Source organism: Lonchura striata, chromosome 1 (genome assembly GCF_050655825.1).
Source record: "Lonchura striata isolate lonStrDom1 chromosome 1, ASM5065582v1, whole genome shotgun sequence".
Classification (NCBI taxonomy): Eukaryota; Metazoa; Chordata; class Aves; order Passeriformes; family Estrildidae; genus Lonchura; species Lonchura striata.
Genome location: NC_140703.1, coordinates 31,687,727 through 31,706,770, shown reverse-complemented (window position 1 = coordinate 31,706,770; position 19,044 = coordinate 31,687,727). Strand labels below are relative to the sequence as shown.

Below are 19,044 nucleotides of genomic sequence, written 5' to 3'. Positions count from 1 at the left end.
GCAGTTAAATAAACATGTCTTATGCAAGTCACAATTAATTCTATGAATACAGTTATGCAGACATACATACCAATTGGTGGGTGGCAATCTATTCAGTAGCAAAAGCAGGTAAACTGGAAAGAAGCAAATTGAATTCAAACAGAACACAGAAAGCAAAAATCAGTGCAATAGCCCTGGTTGTAAAATATGCTATGCCTTAAGCAGGGCAAGAGACACTGCTTAGCTCCTGGAAGAAACAGAATCTGAAAAGCACAAGTATCTTGACAAGGAAGTAACACCATTTATGGCCAGAATTTAAAAGTCTCATATGGCAAACAAGTGATCTGCCCAATGTCCTGCATCAGAAGCAGCTGACAAAATAATGTTGGAAGTGCAGAGATGTTTTATTCCCTCTGGGTCGACCAATTCTCCAATCTGCTATGAGGACAGGAGGCTGAGAAGTATTTAAAACTGAAATGTCAATCCAGAGTTGTGCCATACAATGTCAGTGCCTTTTACAACCTAAGCATCAGACACCTTTCTGTGTCCTAATGGGCTGTTGTGAAATTTCTGTCCAACTCTGAGTCAGATATGTCTGCATCTCACCAATATTGGGACAAAATCTGTGTGTATCACCTGGAAAATGCTCATTCAGTAGAACAGGAAAACTCACTCTGTGCTAAATTAGAGGGTTGTGTTGATGTGATGCTTTCTATCCTCAAATCTGGCCTAGGATTCATGTCCTGGTAATCACAGACACACATCAGATTTTAACCCTATATAGTCCAACATGTGATGTTCTTTCTTAATGAGAAACCAGATACTTCCTACTCTGGGGTTCTTCTCCAAGCCACCATGGATCCTTTTCAAGGTGCTCCATCAGACTATCTCCTTGAAACCCACCCCCTCTTCCTAGGATCCTCCTTCCTCAGACGCAACTCCCCTGGAACCAGTCCCACAGAAATAAAACACTTCCACCAGCCAGGAGGGCAAGACCACATTCTGTTTAATAACAACTCCATAAAGGACTGTACATGCTGTTTTGAGCTACCTCCCCTCCTTTACTGTGGTTGCTGCCACATACAGGCATGGAGGTGTGTAGTGCCATATAGTTCTCTAAGTCTATATGTAATGTGTGCACATGTATGCAGGTGGTTGCACATGGATGTATTTATATATAGCTTTGTAGAAGTGTTTATCTCATAAGTCACATTATCAAAACATGCGAAGTATATCCAACAAAAATTTTCAGGCAAACATGTTTTGGAGCTGGAAGACCAAAGGCAAATCAGACTCGTTTTAGTTATTAAGGGCTAGTGTGGGACAATGTAAGGATGAAAGCTTTCAGTAGTGGGTCCCTTTCCCTTTTTGTTTTACTTCCATTCAGTACTTTCTCCCCAAACATCAATGCACCTCTGTAAACACTAGCTCAAAAGGATACACATAATCACCATGCAGCCTCCCCGCTACAGAAAACAGTACAGGCTTGGGGGAAGTCCTTGAAAACTGCTTTGCAGCAACCTCCATTGTCCCATATGGTTATGCTGAAGTAGTTTCAGATACTGAGAATACAACATTTGACGACCCAAGCCTTTAGTTATTTTTACACATGCTTCAGGAATCCATTCTGCATGCCACCCCTGAGACTCCCATCCACCACCCTTGTACCTCCCAAATCCTCTGCCTGTACCCACCCATGTCTGAAAAGAGCTCAAACAAGAGAAATCTTGTTCCTTGTAAAATTACTTTTGAGTTCCAGTTTTATAGTGTAGAGATTCCCAGAGACCTCCAATCATGCACAACATCCACAAATCAGAGAAGAAAAATTAAAGCCAAACAAGAATATATACCTGAAAAAGAGCTTTTGACTTGCTACGTTGCTCAAGCATGCAGTATCTGCAAAGAAGGGAAGTCAACCTACACTTGTCTCACATGAGCATGGCAGAGCTCTGGAAGAGGGTTCTTAACCTTGTGGCCTCCAATCCAATCATGACTGGATTTCCATGCCCAATGAAAATGAATCCAGAAGGCCAATGAATCTGGACTACATGCCTTTATCTTATTAGAAGCAAATCTTGATGCACAATCTTGTTTCCATAATGGAGAAAAGATGGTTTTAGATGTTTTTTTCTTGCAAGCATGGGCATTTGATCCCTTATGGGAAAGCAAAAACAAGACTAGGTTTCAGAGGGCATTTAAAATGTCCCCGGCTGAAGAAGATGAGGAAGATCCTAGCAGGAGCATTCTTTCCACAGAACACTGCAACCCCTCTCTTCCCAGAAGACAGCAGCTACTACACAGCAGTAGATGTGTCCTGCCCATGGCAGAGGGGTTGGACTTGATGATCTTTAGGGTCCCTTCCAACAATTCTGTGATTCTGTGGAATCTGCACTGAAAACATTCTTGAACAAGTCTTCACAGTTTCAGTAAACATGCTCTTTCTCAGAATCACAGCCTGACTACATTTTACTTCTTCCAACAATGTGTATCTGCACTTAAAAAATACATCACATATTTCTTTTCTTTTGTGCAGACCAACACTGACAATCATAGAGCTTCTCTTCATTTCCATGGAAAAAATAACACTTTGGTCTGCCTATGCTGGGGGAAAATGTCAGTGCAAGGATGTAAACAGACCCTGATGTTGCAAGTGCAGATCTTCCATGTCCATTTGTTAACACCATAACCCTCATGCCTGACCCCAGTCAATCCATGGAGCTGGTTGTGGTGCTGAGAGGGCACAGTGCCCTCAGGCTCCATGACATATTCTGAGACACAGAGAGACACTGATCTGGCACAGAAGTGCAGCTCTTCTGCTTCTGCACAGGTTCACTACTGCTAAGCCTGGGAAAAGCCTATGGTACAAAAGAGGCACCTGACATTGACTTTACAGCTTGCAATCGTATTTGAGACTGTGCTTTAATGACTGTAGGCTGTCCTACACATACATTTAGTTCTAATAGGCACCATTTTACTCATATTTTCCCTGTTTATTTTTCCTTTCCCTGAGCCATGGCATAGAAATCTTTCCCTGTCAGACTGCTACAGGGGAGGAAAATCAAAGATGAAAGTATTACTTATTCACATTTTTCTAATTGTAAGCTGCTGATAATCTCTGTATTGGAATTTTTTTTTTTTCTTTTAGAAAAAGTCAAACAGTTAGTTTAAAAGATATGCCAGAGTTATCTGAACAAGTAACACTGGAAAATTCACCTGGGAAAAATTAGAAGGAAGAGCTTACACTTTGCCGATGTTGCTCTGTTTTTTATAGCATTTAGAGGCAGGTTATCTGAGTTTGCTTCTCCTTCTAGGCAATTATCCATACAACAGTTAAGGCAAACTAAGCTGAATTTAGGTATTTTGGCTTTCCAGTGAGATCAGAACTCACACTAACTTCATTTGGGCAAGGAGTAAGTTCCTTTTTTGTGTATTTCTCATACGATTTCCCTGAAGAACTAAGCACACTGTGAAGTGTTTTTTTAAGACAATGAAAAAGAAGCTAGCAGGTACCCAAATTCAGGGAGGTCTCTTTCACTGTCTTAAAAAAAAAAAAAAGTGTGGCTTGGACTAAGAAGTACCATAAGCTGCAACAATCCTGGACCTACAGCTTGTATAGCAATTCTCCACCTAAGTCCACTCTGCTGGGAGTCTGCCATGAAGCTTCTTACCTGTGTTATGCAAACAAAAGTCATTAAGCTTTTCTTGACCTTTTTCCAAGCCTTTCTCTCCATGTCTTTCCCTCTCTGCCACACACAGTGGTGCACAGCCCTGTACTGTTGCACACAACCTTGCCTCACCACAACACCTCCTACCTCTGTCACAGAGATGATTTTCTTTTCCAGTTCTCCAGGGCTACAACTAACATTTTTCATTGTTGCTGTGCACAGCACAGCATGCAGAGATACAGCATACTCTTCTGTATCTCACACTGGAGTGGAACTGGCCTGAAAATAGGGATAAAAATCCCTTCCAACAGCTATGTCTCACTATTAAACAAATCTCCCCTCTTGCAATTACAGGGTAAGACTTTTCAGTATCTTTAGCTGCCATGGAGTTTAATCACTGAGTGTATACATGATTTGTGCATGTTAATTTTATTAATTTCACGCATATATCAAGTTAGTCATGTCCTCCTGCCCAATTTCCAGGGTTTACCTCCAAGGGGCCTGTGGAAGGGAACAGTGAGGGAAACAACAGGGCATAAATAACAAAGACCAAATCAAATAAGAGCATACTAAAAATTCCAAGGAAAACACTAAGGAAGAAAATGGGGAATAATGTCCTTCCTGGTACCCTAGTGGGTTCTTATTCTTTTCAGACAGACAAATCACAATCAGCTTAAGCCAATTTAAGTTGCATCTGCAATCAGTCTTCCACATGACCATCTACAAGTTTCACCAGCCCTCAGTGATGCCTGCCTCACCAAGAGAAGCAATATGAAGAGTTCGTCCCACTGAAACCTTTATTTAGGTAAGGGACTGGGTTAGTTTTCAATGGGGCCAATTCCTGAGCAGCCAAATGAGTGTTAGTGCTGGTGCTTTTTAGGCAGTAGAAGTACAGAGCTGCTGGTGGTGGAAGAGAGGAGGCAGGACAGCTCCTGTGAGCAGCTTAAGACCCATCATGAAGATGCCATTTCAAAGTGCACTTTCCCAGTTTCTCCAACCTGATATAAAGGAAGGCCAGCTGATGAGAACAGCACCTTTTGTGCCTCTGCTCACAGCTCTCCCATCTTCACTTTTATAGCAGGGTAAAAGTCCCTGGCTTCATGGGGGCCAGCTGTGCACCAGCACCTGCCCAAGGGCTGTGGGAGGTGAGCATGGCCAGAGCAGAGTTCCTCTTCCTTCCAAGCAGCTCACCACTGGATCAGCTTAGAAGCATGTTCTGTTCTCTGCAGCAAGCCTGTCCTGAAAGGTGGTGTTACCATTTTTTAAGGGGGAAAGCAAGTGGATGACTTGTCAGCAGCTTTCCAAAAGAAGATGATGATTTAGAGGCACAGAAACTGAAAGAAGCAGATTAACTTCTCTGTCCCAGAGCCTGAGGTAATGGAACTGAAGAGAACCCAGAAGGCTTGTAAAGAAAGCTTCAGATTTATATAAAAGAAAAGCTTATGAAATAGTATAACTAATCAGGCATGAGCAATCATGGGAGAAGGAACAAGAGAGAATTTTCTTGCAGTAGAAGATTTTAAATTAGGGTCACTTCTGGTTAAACATTATTTCATGTTTAGCACAGTAATTTCAACAAGTTCCTACTAAAGACAAAGGCTTGGAGAAAAGATGAGAATCTTCTACCTCCACTACTTCAAGAATATCCCAAATTTTCTGTAGTGTAGCTTTGCTTCATAATAGGTTTGTGGAAACAAAGAGCAGAGCTCTGTTTCTTAGTAACTGCAGATCAGGGATACTGAGCTCACCTTCCCTTCTTATTTACAGCCTCACAAACACACTTTGGGCTCTATTTGGCTGGACTCGCTTCAACTCATCCCCCCTCACCAGGATAAAGGGACTGCAGGCCAATTCCACTCACAGAGCACCTGTGCCTCCCATATGCTTGAATAGGTGTGTCTATAAAATAAGAGCTTTTCTGGGAAATGTACAGTAGGTTCCAGGTCTCTCTCTCTGGTATTGGATACACACAGGCAGCAGGCTTGTTATGTAAGAAAAGGCCAGATTACACAAACAATTTTCCAGTTTCAAAGAGATTCAGACTGCCTTTCCAGTTCAGCTCAGGCTGCTCACTCGGGTGGCAAGTGTGGACAGGAAGATCTTTTGGATTGTGGAGAGGTATGGAAAATAGCCTTTTTCTTTCTTTCAGGAAAAGGCTGAAATTTTATTATTCACAGAATATTAAGACATTTATGAAAAAAAAATTACAGAATTTAGTAAGCTGGAAGATTTTTACAGAGAGTGGTGTTCAAACCAGTCTGCATTCACAGAGAATGAAGCTCTCTACAGGTTTCTAAGACAGCAGGTTATGGAACTATACAGCAGGGTATAATTCTTTATCCCAATTCCACAGAGGCTAGAAGAATCTACAGATTTTCTCTTCCTATTGGATTCCACAGAATTTTCTATATGATCAATTTTTTTTCACACTTTTCCTTATGTAGGTAACTCCCTGTCGCTGCTTTCCATGGAGATAAGGTATATCTTTTAGACATCAATCAGACATCTTAGTAAATGTACCACATGTCCATATTAAAGAAAAAGAAGCCCTGGACAAGTTAACCCATTTGTCCCAGTCCTGTAAACAACACAAAGGGATCATTAGAAGCTACTCTGAAAGTCACTGTAAACATCCAGATTGGTCCTGGAGAGGCACATGGGAACAAAATGGTTTGGAGAAAGAAACAACAAGCCACCCAAATCTCCCACAAAGGTATACACCCAACCATTTTTGTTTCCCTGAAGACCTTTTAAAAAATAAATAAAAATAGCTTTAAACCTACTTATTTACTCATCTGCTGAAGTGCTCCTGGCACTTGCCCCATCTCCCTTTTCTGGCTAGTGTGATTTCCCAGGCCCTGTTCCACAGCTGGACCTGAGCTAATTCAGGACAATGAGCTACCACTGGCCCTGCAAGAACTATAGGAGATCATTTTTATCAAGTCTTGCTGCTCAGGGGAGGTTAGTACCTGAATGTGTAAACATCTTTGAAGAGATACTGAAAGCTCATCACTCAGGAGAGGAGCGAGCCCCTTAGAAAGACAGAAGCAAGACCAAGCAAACACGTAAAAAAAGATGGGTCACAAAAACTTTTCTCTCTTACCCACTCCAAATTACCAATCTTACTTAAACATCCCAGAGGTCTTTCATTTTGAGGTGCAATGGAGAGGGAAGACAGATCTGCTTGAAGTGGACTTGGCTGGAAAGACCTGGGTATTGAAAAAGGAGTCCCTCTTTTTGCAGCTGCCTGTGTCAGTGGGAAAAAGCTGCTTGGGGTAAAGTTCTTCCTGAGAGTCCCATTCCTACTTTTCACAATTCCTGGACATCATTTGCTTTGCTTGCCAGGAGCTGTCTAAATTCTGAGACTTGATGATATTCCTTCAGTCACATTTTGTTCGCCTTAGACATTCTTCCCTGAAAATATGCAGGAACTGAACCTGAAGCAGGAAAGAAGCATGTATCACTCTCCTGTCATCCAAAAAACACACCAAGCCTGAAGAGGAGGCAAAGAAGAGACAAATGTATCATGAATTAAACAGAGCAAATATGAGTCAGAGTAAGTGAGAAAGAGTTGCTCCTGGAACAGTATGGCAGTGTCCAGGCAAATTCCTTTCTCTAGCTCATCAGATCCAGCATCTGATCTACACCCATGCTCTGCTGACACTTCCTTGCAAGAGGTCTTGCAATTCAACCTCAGCACTTAGGTAATCTCTGCTGGTTCTGTTCAGTCCTCCAGCAAAATCAATAACCTTATGTAATTTTTGCTTTTGTCCCTGTTTATTTTCTGGTGAGAGCTGAAAGTGAAACAATTTCCTTTCAAAACCTCTCCCTCCCAAAAGGAGGTCTGTAAAAAAATGGCGAGGAATTGCAAGAGACCAATTCCCCCTACTTAGAGAATCATGGTTTTTTAAACAAAAAATATATCACCCATACAAATAGGGGAAACTCCTGAAATCAGCTTTCTCCACACCTAAAAAAGAGATGGGAGGGAAAAACAAACAGAACAAGTACTGAGCATTATTTACACCACTTGGGGATAGGAAAACAAAATAAGAAAACATAGGAAGAAGAAAAAGACAAATAGGAGGAGAAAATTTCCTCTCACCCTTTTCATCCAGCTATATTTGGCACAGCAGGAGTGGCAGAAATGGGAAAGGTGCAGTATTTCTGTTAAGTCTGACTGGAGTACAGGCCTTTCCCAAACTAACTGCTTTGTTATGAACACTTATCCAGCATATAAAAAGGTTTAAAAAAAGCGCAAAAACTGAAAACTCTAATGTAAACTAGGTATCTGTGATCTCATAACTGTACACACTGTTCCTGGACCTGCTGCCTACTCTCTGGGTCTCCCATTCTGCTGGCAAGGAAAAGACAGACGGGCACAGCAGCAGCACCAAGATGGGCATGTCCTCAAGCCCCCTGCAAGAGTCACTTTTTATGACTGTCTCTGTAGCTGAAAATGTCCTTTCCACTGGCTTCCAGTGCTCACTGCCAAAAGGACACACCACTCTTGCCAGCTCCTGGGAAAGCAGAAATGTCAAAGAGAGAAACAAATAAATTAAAGAGACCAAAGCATAAATATCCGAGAGCAGGGTAAGATTCGTATCTGCACCCATTCATCCATGCCACAGCAGAGCCACACTGGCAGCACAGCCCAGGCCCTGGGAGCACCGTTCGTATCCATCACACCTACAGCTTTGTATCAAGGTGCTACTGAGGATCTGGTTACACAGCACATCCTCCATGGCCTGATCCTCTGCAACATTCACAATCCCAGCGCTAGTGCAATCTAGATCTGCAAAGCCACATCTTCATTTTAAACCAGTTTATATTCATATATTCTATGAGATAGAAGGGGCCCATGTCCACAGAGCAACATCCATTCTGCCAAGATGAATTCTAGCCACAAAGCTGCTCCCTACACCAAGCCTGTCTCATCAGCCACATTCCCAGTACCAGAAGAGTTTGTATCCACAGCCAAGACTTTGTATTAAAAAGGTATAGAAATTATTTACCAATCCAGATCTCTCCAAGCACATGACATGTTGCCCAGAGCAATCAAAATCCAAAATATGTGTCCATGAGGGAGGGGAAGAAAAGGTTTTTATGTGTCAATCACTTTGAGATATTCCTTGCTTAAAAAAATAATTAAATGTCAGAAATGGAAGGTGTGTCTTCTTGGAAATATGGGGAGCTGGAAAGAAGAATCCCTGTAATTGCATTCCTTGCCACCCCTCTCTTTGTTCAGCAATGATGAGAACTTCACAGAAAGCATCAGTTGTTTGTTTCTCCTTCTTCCTCATCAAAGGACTGCACCCCAGAGGAGGTGACATCTGAGACTTTGCGGCTCAGTGCAGCATGTTCCATCTCCTCTCGAGGAGACAAAGATTCCAGGTCCCGGCACACTGCATCATCCTCCTCCAGAGATGGTTTCTTGTTTAGGAGAGGAGCCTTCTCCAGCCTTGGGTTCCCTTCATCCTCAATGTGGTCCTCCATGTACGTGCTGGACTCAGCTCCACCCCCACCCTGAGCAGTCTGCAGGGGCCACACGTGGACCAGCCCCGTGCTCTGGATGAAGTTCTGCTCCTGCCGCTGTTGCTGCAGCTGCTGCTGCTGGAGGAAGCCACTCTGAAGCAAAATGCTTTCCTGAAGGTTTGTCTGGGACTCATCAAAATTCTGGCCTAGGTAGGAGCCGGTTGCTGGGGAGGCGATGAGGGACTGGTCACTGGCCTCCCAGGCGTCGGAGGAACCTAAGCAATACATGCCCTGCGAGACGTAGGAATGAGGCCAGCTGTCATACTGCGTCTGGGCCATGTGCTCTGCAAGCAAAGGAGGCAAACACACAGTTAGACACTCTCCCTAGGTCAGGCTGGCTCATCCAGGTAGCCTATTTCCTGTTCATGGCATGGTACTGCACAGGGTGGGTGAATCCTTTAGAGGGAAGGAGGGCAAAGAGAAAACACAGCTCTGGGCATTTGGCAGGTGACCTTGATACCCACAACTGACTGCCAAGAGCTGGTAGCTTTCCACAGCTGTGCTCTAAAAAGGCAAAAGGAACTGGGCTTTGGAAACTCTCTGCTAAGATTAGATTCCTTGGAGACAGCTCCACAAACAGGGATGACTCTAGCAGATTTGACTGGGGCTTCAAAATAAAACAGGGTAGAGCAAAAGAGAGCAACATGACAACCAGAGCAGGAAGGGGGTGTCTTAAAATTAACAAGAAACACTGGAGCTCACCTTGGCTCTCCATCAGCTCCTGATAGTTCTCAGAGTAGTTGCCTGCTGGATTGTCCTGATTTGAGTTTACACTGACATCCTCACCATCCATGGAGGACCAGGCCATGAGAGTCGCTTCAGAAATAGCAAATTGCTCCATCACCCCTGTGCCAAAGGAGACAGGGAAGGAAAGCAAAGATGCGTCAAAGTCTGCGCTTTCACCATCATCCTTGACCCATCTTTTGGTCACATTGTCCCACTCTGGCCCTATCTAAGCAACACCTATCACCCCCAAGTGGCTCTCAGCCTCCCCACCTTGCATTCCACCAGCAATATCCCAACCATCAAAGTCTCTCTCTACTTCAGCCACCTGAACCACCCACAGCCTCTCCCTTAGTGCTTTCCTCGAGCGTCTGCACTTTGGAATCTCTCAGGGATTCCGCCGTGGGACACCCCAACGCGTCCAACCCCCGTGGCAGAGGGAAGGCAGCACTACCTGCGAGGAAGCGCGCCTCCTTCTCGCCGTCGCTGAGGTCCGAGTAGGCGTCGGCGTCCTTGCGCGCGGTCTCGTGCGTGTGCTGCTGCTGCTGGCTGTGGGCCTTGCCCCAGCCCTGCCACTCGATCATGTGAGCCACGCGCCCCTGCCCCATCGCCGTCGGCTTCGTCACGTGGTCCTTCATGCTGCGGGATATCCCTAAGGGGCCAGACATTGGGAAGCAAGGCAGGGCTATTACAGAGCTCCGGCCTTTTCGGCCGCGCTTTTTACCTCTCTTAGTGGAGCTTCTCCCCTCCCTTCCTGACAGGATGCGTGATTAGGGCTGGGTGTCTCCCACCTTTCACTGCATCACTCTCCAGGGGAGTTTCTCCATCTTTCCCTGGACAAACTCTCAGAAGGGGGAAAAAGGGGAGCCCCAAATATGAAAGACCATTTCCTTCCTTGCCTAGAATCCGTTTAGGATAGAGCTGGGCATGAAGGATGAAGCCTGGAAGTGAACAAACTAAGAAACAGAAAATGGGGTTAAACCCAAGACTGAGGTGAAGCAATTGAAGATGTCTGAGCAGGGGTGCACACTGAGAAGCCAACAGGATAAGACAAATCCGTTCTTTAAAAGGGCAACAACTGTGAGACTTCCGTATTTAGAACCACGGTGGTGGAGACTCCTCTAAGGCCATGAAAAGGCGAAAGCCAGAAAGGAGCAGTTGTGAGAGTGACAGAGAGATATGGGAAGAGGCACAAAGGCCTGTGGAGAGAAGCTGCCAAGGATAAAGTCAAATTTTGAGGACCTCACCAGAGAAAGATGATTTAGCCAAAGCCCCAATCCCATAAGCATTGGAGTTGCGTTTCAGCTTGGGAAGGATGGAGGTCGTATCTTCCATGGAGAGCTGAAAAGAGAGAGAATATGAAGAAATGATATACAGCAAGGAGAAAAGGAAGCAAGTTGAAGTGAGAAAACAATAGGTAGTTGGAAGATGAGGAGCAGAAGCAACCAGTAAGAACAAAAGAAGGAAAAGAAAATTAGAGGCTGTTTAACCAGGACTGGGTATTGCACAGCACTGGGAATGACTGAGGCAAGGCCAGAGGGAGAGGCAGAAAGTGGCAGTGAGAAGTCTCCCATTGGCAGCTGCCAGTCTTCCGCAGACACACTTGTTTTCCATTCCCAACTCTTTGTTAGAGACGCAAGACATGGCTGTGGAACAACTCAGGGATCTTGCAGTGGGGAGCTGTCAGTGCAATAGGCAAGACACAGTAATGTATCATATATGCATCACACTACCAATTTTTTATTACTTTGAGGTTTTTTTTCTTTTTATATAGTCTTATATAAAAGTCATCTTATAAAATGATCATGACTGCATCAGTGATGGGTCCTGTTTCAAGCACCTACATCTGTAAAGAAATTTGGTGTACAGCTCTGTTTAATTTTCTTGACTGTCTTTTCTATTTTTATCCTCAGTCCCTGAATAACAAGGACAGGGCACTATTGGGACAGGCAGCCGTCACAAACATCATCACAAAAATAATCTCTCAAGATGAATTCATCAGGCTTCTTCAGAGATGCCAGGCATTGCATATGAGGCTTAACTTTCACAAGGGCTAAATAAACATTGCTTCTGCTCTTCATTTCAACCTCTCTGAAAATCAAGGCCAGAATGTTTCAAACACAAGGATATTCAAAAGTAGTGACTATGACACTGGAAATTTTAAATCCTGACACAAAACAATACTTGGACATAGGCGCAGACCTCACAAAAAGTGAGTGGAGCAGTAACTGGGCAGCAAAATAATTGGAGGCAAAGGAAGGCATTGTAAAGATCTCGCACTGTGTATAATTCCAGTCAGTTGCCAAAATATGAGAGGTGAGTTTTTCTGGAAACTGAGTGTAAATGCAGCAGCTAAAGCATCCTGTAACTGTGGAGCCAGGAATATGCCATGTGTAATGTGAGCTGAAGAAATCAGAAAGTAGAGGAAGAACAGTCAAAAGTGAGAGCACAGCCCTTGTTCCATGATGCATTTCCTTTGGTGATGAAGCTTGTTGAGAAAGTCCATCTACACCCCACTGGTCATTCCTGCCTGGGTGCTCCTGCTCAGTATCCACCCACTGGTTCCAAGACAGCGTGGGGGCTGTGCTGTGAGCTGCCCCATGGAACCCATCAAAAAAAAGAAAGTAAATTGCAGAGGGCTCCCACTACTGCAAGGTTGAAGAGCTGTGACATGAAGGCAGGAATGAATGGGAACAGAAGGAAATTCATGATCCAGCTTGGGTAACAATGAAGATCTATGGAATTACACTGGGTAAGAGCTGCCTCGTGAAAGAGTTCCATGGATTCTGTATGGGTTGGAAAATGGGAAACTGCAAGTAAGGAAACTGTCTTCTACTTTCTTTAAGGAAACATGACCTTGTGTACTTTGCTTTCAGCTAGACATAGGTGCAGTGAGGGAAAAAAAGGACAAATTTCTTCTAGACAGTTGCTGCATGCACCATTATTTTCCAACACAATGTGTTTCTGTAATTGATCCTAGGCAAAAGATCCCAAGCCATAAGTGCCCCAATCAAAGAGGTGAGAATTAGTTAAAAATACATTCAGTGTTCCATGTGCTTTCAAATCACAGTAAAGAAGAAAGCTACAGGTATTTTAAATTTTTTGAAAGAATCTAGAATTTGAAAACAGTTATACTACTCAAAATAGAGTTGCTAATCCTGTCCTTCCAAGTGTACAAAACTATAAGATTAACTTATGTGAAAATATTTTATAAGTACCCTTTAAAAAAGTCCAGTAGAGCAAATATGTTCTCAGTATGCTGTTTCTGCATTAGTAAAAAAGAAAAAAAAAATTTCATAGCACAGGTATTAAGAGCAAAAGGAACATGTGTAACTAAAATGTTTGCTTGTTTCTCATCTGCTTTTTAACTGAAGTTAACTGATACTCACCATCTACCCTAGGAGACATAAACATAAAATCTGTTACTTCCATGTGCAACTGAAAATGAGGGAGACATTTCTCCCAAACTCCTGGAGAAGATCAAATGATGCTCTAATCAAGGACTACTATTTTTTAAAATATGCTGGACAGACACCTTTCTTATGTAGCAGTGCCCAGATACCTCAAAAGCAGGACATATGAAATGGCACACATTTGTCCTCAAAAGGATGAAAGCAATTCAACAGCCACCTACAGATCAAATACCTGCCAGACAGCAAAAGACTCAGAAGCAAATAAAAATCTATCACCATCCTCTGAATTGGAGACCGCTCCCAGAATTTCAGCAGCACTAAGGACTTTCAGCCATGTTCCCATGTTGGCCTCCACTGTATCCAAAGTCAAACAAATCCTGGTCTTCCCATGACTAGAAATTTGAAAAGTGACGCAGTGCATACTCACATTGATACCATCCCAGGAGAAATCTGTCCGTGTTTGCTAAAGAAAGCAAAGAAAGGCACCACATCAGGGTAACAAACAACTCCAGTAGTTTGCAACAATCAACAGGCACTACTTTATCTGGTATGTTATAAAAAACTTATGTCTTTCAAGTTGGTTTCATTGCCTGCTGGTGATTATGGTGCCTGTGAGTGTCATGGTGTTTGAAGGCGAAATAGTGAACAGGGTGACAGAGTAGGAAAGAGAAAAGCACTTTTTCACAAGGCTCTCCTCTGAAGTGTGGGTTGCACCACTTTGAGGTTAACACAAGGAGGAGCTACACCACCTTTGCATTTTGAGTGTCCTACAGCAAGTAACTCAATTCTGGCTGAAATTATTTTCTCCTGCAGTGTTTTGGTTTGTCCATTCTGACTCACTCGCCCCTTGTGAGACAGAAACATTTCCCACATCAGCCATCACAGTACCAATTCAAAGTGTGTTTCCTTCAGCTGGGAAGATTCATCTTAACATCTTGGCTTTGGGGATGGAGACACTCAGGAAAATTTAGATTACTCATGTTACACCTGTGGTATCCATTCATATAAATCAAAATGTTCACTGAGGTGTGGTTTATGCTCGTTGACTTTTAGATCTACTCTGATTTGACTGAATTCTCCATACAAGATTTGGCCCAACAATTTCTGCCACGAAACTCTAAGTGTCTTGATATTACTTTCTAAGCCAGCAAGGTAAACAAACAAAATAAAAATATCTATATATCTATATACACCTATGAACGTTTTTCAAACTGCATATTATTTGTTAAGCTTATTTGTGAACATTATTTGTGATTCTTCAAATATTATGCAAGTAAAATATATTTTATCTTCTTATTAATCATCATTGCATACTCTGAACCTTAAAAAGCTGAAAATTCAGGTATCTAAGAATGCAGAAGCTGCAGTAATTCAATGAACCAGCCCTTAAAATATAGCATGGTAAGTCAATTGTCTGTGAGTTACTAGTGAATGCATCTCTAAAATTCAAAATGCAGACAAATGTGTTTATTCAAAAGATTTTATGGCTGTGCTGCAGAAGCTGGGACAGACACAGTGCTGGACATTCCAATGTGAATCCCTTATTCAAGGAATGCAGACCTACAAGCTTGTCAGAACTATCACTGTTTTTCTCATGTTGTGTTCCACTCCCATCATGACTGGTTGAAAAGCACTTTCATTTGCAAATTCTTACTCACTATGGATCTTGTGAAGGGAGTGACTCAATTCTGTTCAGAGCAAGCCAAACTACCCAGGTATGATCCTCAGGAGCTCACTGGATTCTGGCCCTCTCACAGATGATGCCTCAGTGATGCACAACACCCATTTCTGAACTCAGAATTCAAACTTTTCACCCCCTTGGCTAAGTAGCTCTGGGCCAGGCACTCACCTCAGTGGAAGGTCGATGGAAACTGCTGCCATGCAGTGAACTCGTGCTGTCCATATTGATTTGGTCCACATCTTTCAGTCCCTTCCAGTCTACTGCAATCACCTCATTTCCTGTGGGAACACATCTGGTCAGGCTTCTGAATGCCACTACAATTTGTTCTATCAGTCTTAATCCAACTTAGCTAAACAAGCAGGAGAATCATTGAGTTTAAGACCACAACAGACTTAAACTAGATACTCCGTTTGTACTCAAGACCACCTGTACCTCATCAACTATTGCATTTCTCACAGCTTTCTCCATGTGAAGACTAGTCACTTGTGTTTTTCTCAAGCATGATGTATGCTTGGCTAAAGTACAGATTCATCCAGTCATGATGTGTGACTGGAAAAGAACCAATTCCTTTAATATCCCCTTTCAAGATAAAAACATCATCCCTTAAAAAGGCATTTCACTGTTATGGCTTGAATTGGTTGGACATCAGCTTAGAGCTGCTGAAACCTTTGCTTTGCCACCCTCAGCAAGAAAAAAGACCTTTTTAATACCTGCCATTACACTTCAAATTTTAAATATCAACAACACAAAATGCAAATTATGAACTGCTATTAAGATTAAAAAATTAAATATTATTAAAGTGAAACTAAATGCTAAGAAGGACATGTAAGTAGTCAGCCAGGTAGCCAGGACTGCTCTGTGCAGTCAGCAATTTACTCTCTCTTCAGCCTGTGTGTCATCCTCAAACTCCAGTCAAAGTTATTTGCTCTCATGTCATGGAGGAATCATTTTACTGTCCTAATACCTGAGCCTCCTAGAATCTGTGAAGAAATGTAGCTGTCAAAATGATCATCTATGCCTGGGATCAATTCAGCAAGGTCTAGTCTGAATGGTTCTACTCACATGATCTTTTAACTTTTTTTTTTTTTCCTTTTATAGCAAATTCTCCTCCACAGACATATGCAAACACCTTTGCTCATTCTAGCAGTTCTGGCACATTTATAGAGAGCTCATCCCTGCACTTCCCCAGAACAAATCTTCTGACAGGTGAGAGATGCTGCACCCCACCCCACACAGGCCTGCAGGAGCCATGGAGGCACATGAGGGTGGGGATACCCGAGGCCTTCATCAGCTACAATTCAAAATTTAAAAAAACCCTGATTTTGTCCCCTAACAAGGCTAAACATGGCAATATGAAAAACATCGGAAAGACAACACTGTTTGCATATTGTGGTGTCCACCACACCTTCACATCTCCCTCCACCTTTTGCTGCGCAGGAAGGTCCACTTCTGAGAAAACTAAGGGATATCTTTTCCTTCACATCCAAAGTATGTTTCTGTTCATCAGAACTAAGTGCCTTAACAGCATCCTCCATATGCTCCTAATTAGGCTGAGTAAAGCTGCTGTTCTCTGAGTTGCAGTTCCTTGGAAATCAGGGAACTCAAAAGAAAAAGAATTCCTGCAGAGCATGCCACAAGGTGAGCACAAAGATCAGACACAGCCAGACCTCAGGAGAAGGCAGGACATGGCTATGAGAGCACGACAGAAAACAACCTTCAGGGCTGTGAGTCTCTTGACTGGTTTTCTTGACAAGCACATCCATGTATTGGGCCTCATTGAGCTCCTGCTGACTGCACTGCCACAGGCTGGACCGGCAACCTTGAGCCCAGCAAATCAAGAGATGGAGATCTGGAGATTTCTATACTCAAGCAAGAAAACAAGGCTTAATGGGCCACTTGTGAGTTGCCTGTTGCCACCATGGGTAGAAACCTTATATATCTGGGGTCCAAGTAAACCTCCTAGGGCTAGAAGTCTCTCTGGGAAAGGGAAGTTCCAGGCAGAGCTGTGAAAACCCAGCTGACAGACCCAGGCACTGTCAGCTGTAAGGTCTGGCTTGGAATGGAGACATTTGTCCTCAGTCCCCCTGAACAGGGAAGGGGTAAAGGGAAGAAGGAGGGAGCACTGCCAGGAAGTGCACATCTAGAGAGGAAGGAGTGGAGGGGTTGACTGTGATCAGGGTGGACTGAGGGTCCAGCAGAGGTCAGTGGGAGGGTGAAACTGGTGCAAAGAGCAGAGCAGGAGCCTGCCCCTGCATACTGGGATCCAGCTGCCTTTTCCTGTCTGTGCTCCTTCCCTCCACCTGCAACCCTGCACACAACAAGGGGAGAGCTGGAGCGGACTGAGCCCGACAGGGAAGCTGGGGAGGCAGGAGAGATGTCACCTCTCCCGAGCAGAAGCTGCACAGAACCCTTTGGTGCAGGTAACTGTGTCACCCCTGCTTTATCTCCGTTTACCCGAGGTCTTTTTCCTGTACTGTCAGCTCTTCCTGAGCATAGTGCTGTGGCCCTTCTGTAAGTGTGGAGCCAGCCTGGCACACACTGCAAGCAGGCTGCAGCACCATTCTGGGCATGCATTGCAAAGACACCTCCGCCCCAGCCAAAAGAAGAGGAGCCTCTTGCTCAGCACATGTCACTTGACAGCCCCAAAGTTCAGCAAAATAACACTCAGCCTTTGCTCTCAATGCTGTAAGCCCACTGATGGTTTTCTTTAAGTGTTAGAATGTGGAAAATATTCATAGAACCACACAAGGGCTTGTGTTTGAAGGTACCTTGAAAATCATGTAGTTTCACCCACCTGACACAGACAAGGACACCTTTCACTAGATCAGGTTGCTCAGAGACACATCCAACCTAGCCTTGAACACTCCCAGGGATGGGGCATCCACAGCTTCTCTGGGCAACCTGTGCCTCACCATCATCACAGTAAAGAATTTCCTCTTATTATCAAATTTAAACCAACCCTCTTCCATTCTGAAGCCACTTACCCTGGCACTATCCCTCCATGCCCTTGGAAAATGTCCTTCTCCAGCTTTCAGGCCCTTTTAGGTCTTAGAAGGTGCTGTAAGATCTCCCAGGAACTTTGTCTTGTCCAGTATTAATACTATTCTGGCAGATGGTAGCAACAAATGGTTGAAGAACATAAAACAATTATTTATCTCAAAGTCCACACCTGTTCTGTAACAGCAGAACTAAAGAGCTACAGAATTTATTTACTACTGTTTCTTTCCAGTTGAAACAGCTCATCAACCTAGTTCAGAGGAAAAGAATGAGTAATTTGTGATTCTGCATGCTCTATTGAGACTGAATAATTTTTGAAAATAAATTCTTGGTCTAAACAGTTCCACAGGTACTAAGAGAAATCTATTGAGAGAAAATAACTCTTCAACACCTGTTAAATGGTTTTAAATGCAGTAATATCTGCTGAAAAGTTACAGCATCACACACTGGTTGAAAAGAAAATGTCTAACTGATATTAGGCCTGGGGCAACATTACTTTCTCTTATTGAAAGTTGGATAAAGGTCAGTGGGGATTTTTCTTTCCTGCTAGAAGAGGCGAGAGCAATATTAACCCATGTTAGATCAAGACATGAAAAAACAAGTTTTGCTCTGACAAATGGAAGGTAAGAAACATGGAAAATCAGAAGAAAAGTATGGACAGTGAAGTGGGAAAACAGAAACTGAAAGCAGTACTTTGTAAATTAGTATTCTTTTTATCCAGTCTCTTGTCAACCTCTTTCTCCCTGCAATTAGTACAGAGATTTTTTTCTTTTGTAATGGTATGTTTCTTCTCCAGTATAATTTCTCTTATCCATCTCCCATTCCAGCTTCTGCTACTCATCATGACTATTCCATTTGTAATCTGTGATTAATCACCTCACACAGAATAGTATTTGCTCTTCTCCATATAGAGCTGATAAGAATTTTAAAATGAGTGGGTCATAAAGCTAATTTTAAAGTGGAATTTTTACAAACATGCTATCAAATTTCTCATTTAGATGTTCTGAAATGAGGTGATGAAAGTTGAAAGATAACTGGGTTTCTGACCTTG

The 19,044-nt window shown here is 43.2% G+C and overlaps 1 protein-coding gene across 4 annotated transcripts in view; it reads right to left on the bottom strand.

Annotated features, from left to right (window-relative positions):
* Window positions 1–967: 967 nt before the first annotated feature.
* The window catches only part of FAM131B (family with sequence similarity 131 member B), a 32,793-nt gene continuing 14,716 nt past the window's right edge, over window positions 968–19,044 (bottom strand). For 2 of the 4 annotated variants that reach the window (XM_077781266.2, XM_085592488.1), the window contains exons 2-7: window positions 15,165–15,274; window positions 13,743–13,778; window positions 11,154–11,243; window positions 10,357–10,567; window positions 9,882–10,025; window positions 968–9,463 (exon numbers count right to left, since the gene is read on the bottom strand). In XM_077781266.2, the coding sequence (XP_077637392.1) occupies window positions 8,919–9,463; window positions 9,882–10,025; window positions 10,357–10,567; window positions 11,154–11,243; window positions 13,743–13,778; window positions 15,165–15,274 (1,136 nt within the window). In that variant the 3' untranslated portion in view covers window positions 968–8,918. Of the gene's footprint in view, window positions 9,464–9,881; window positions 10,026–10,356; window positions 10,568–11,149; window positions 11,244–13,742; window positions 13,779–15,164; window positions 15,275–19,044 lie in introns of all 4 variants that reach the window. The other 2 variants (XR_013339458.2, XM_021549057.3) reach the window with 2 other exon arrangements.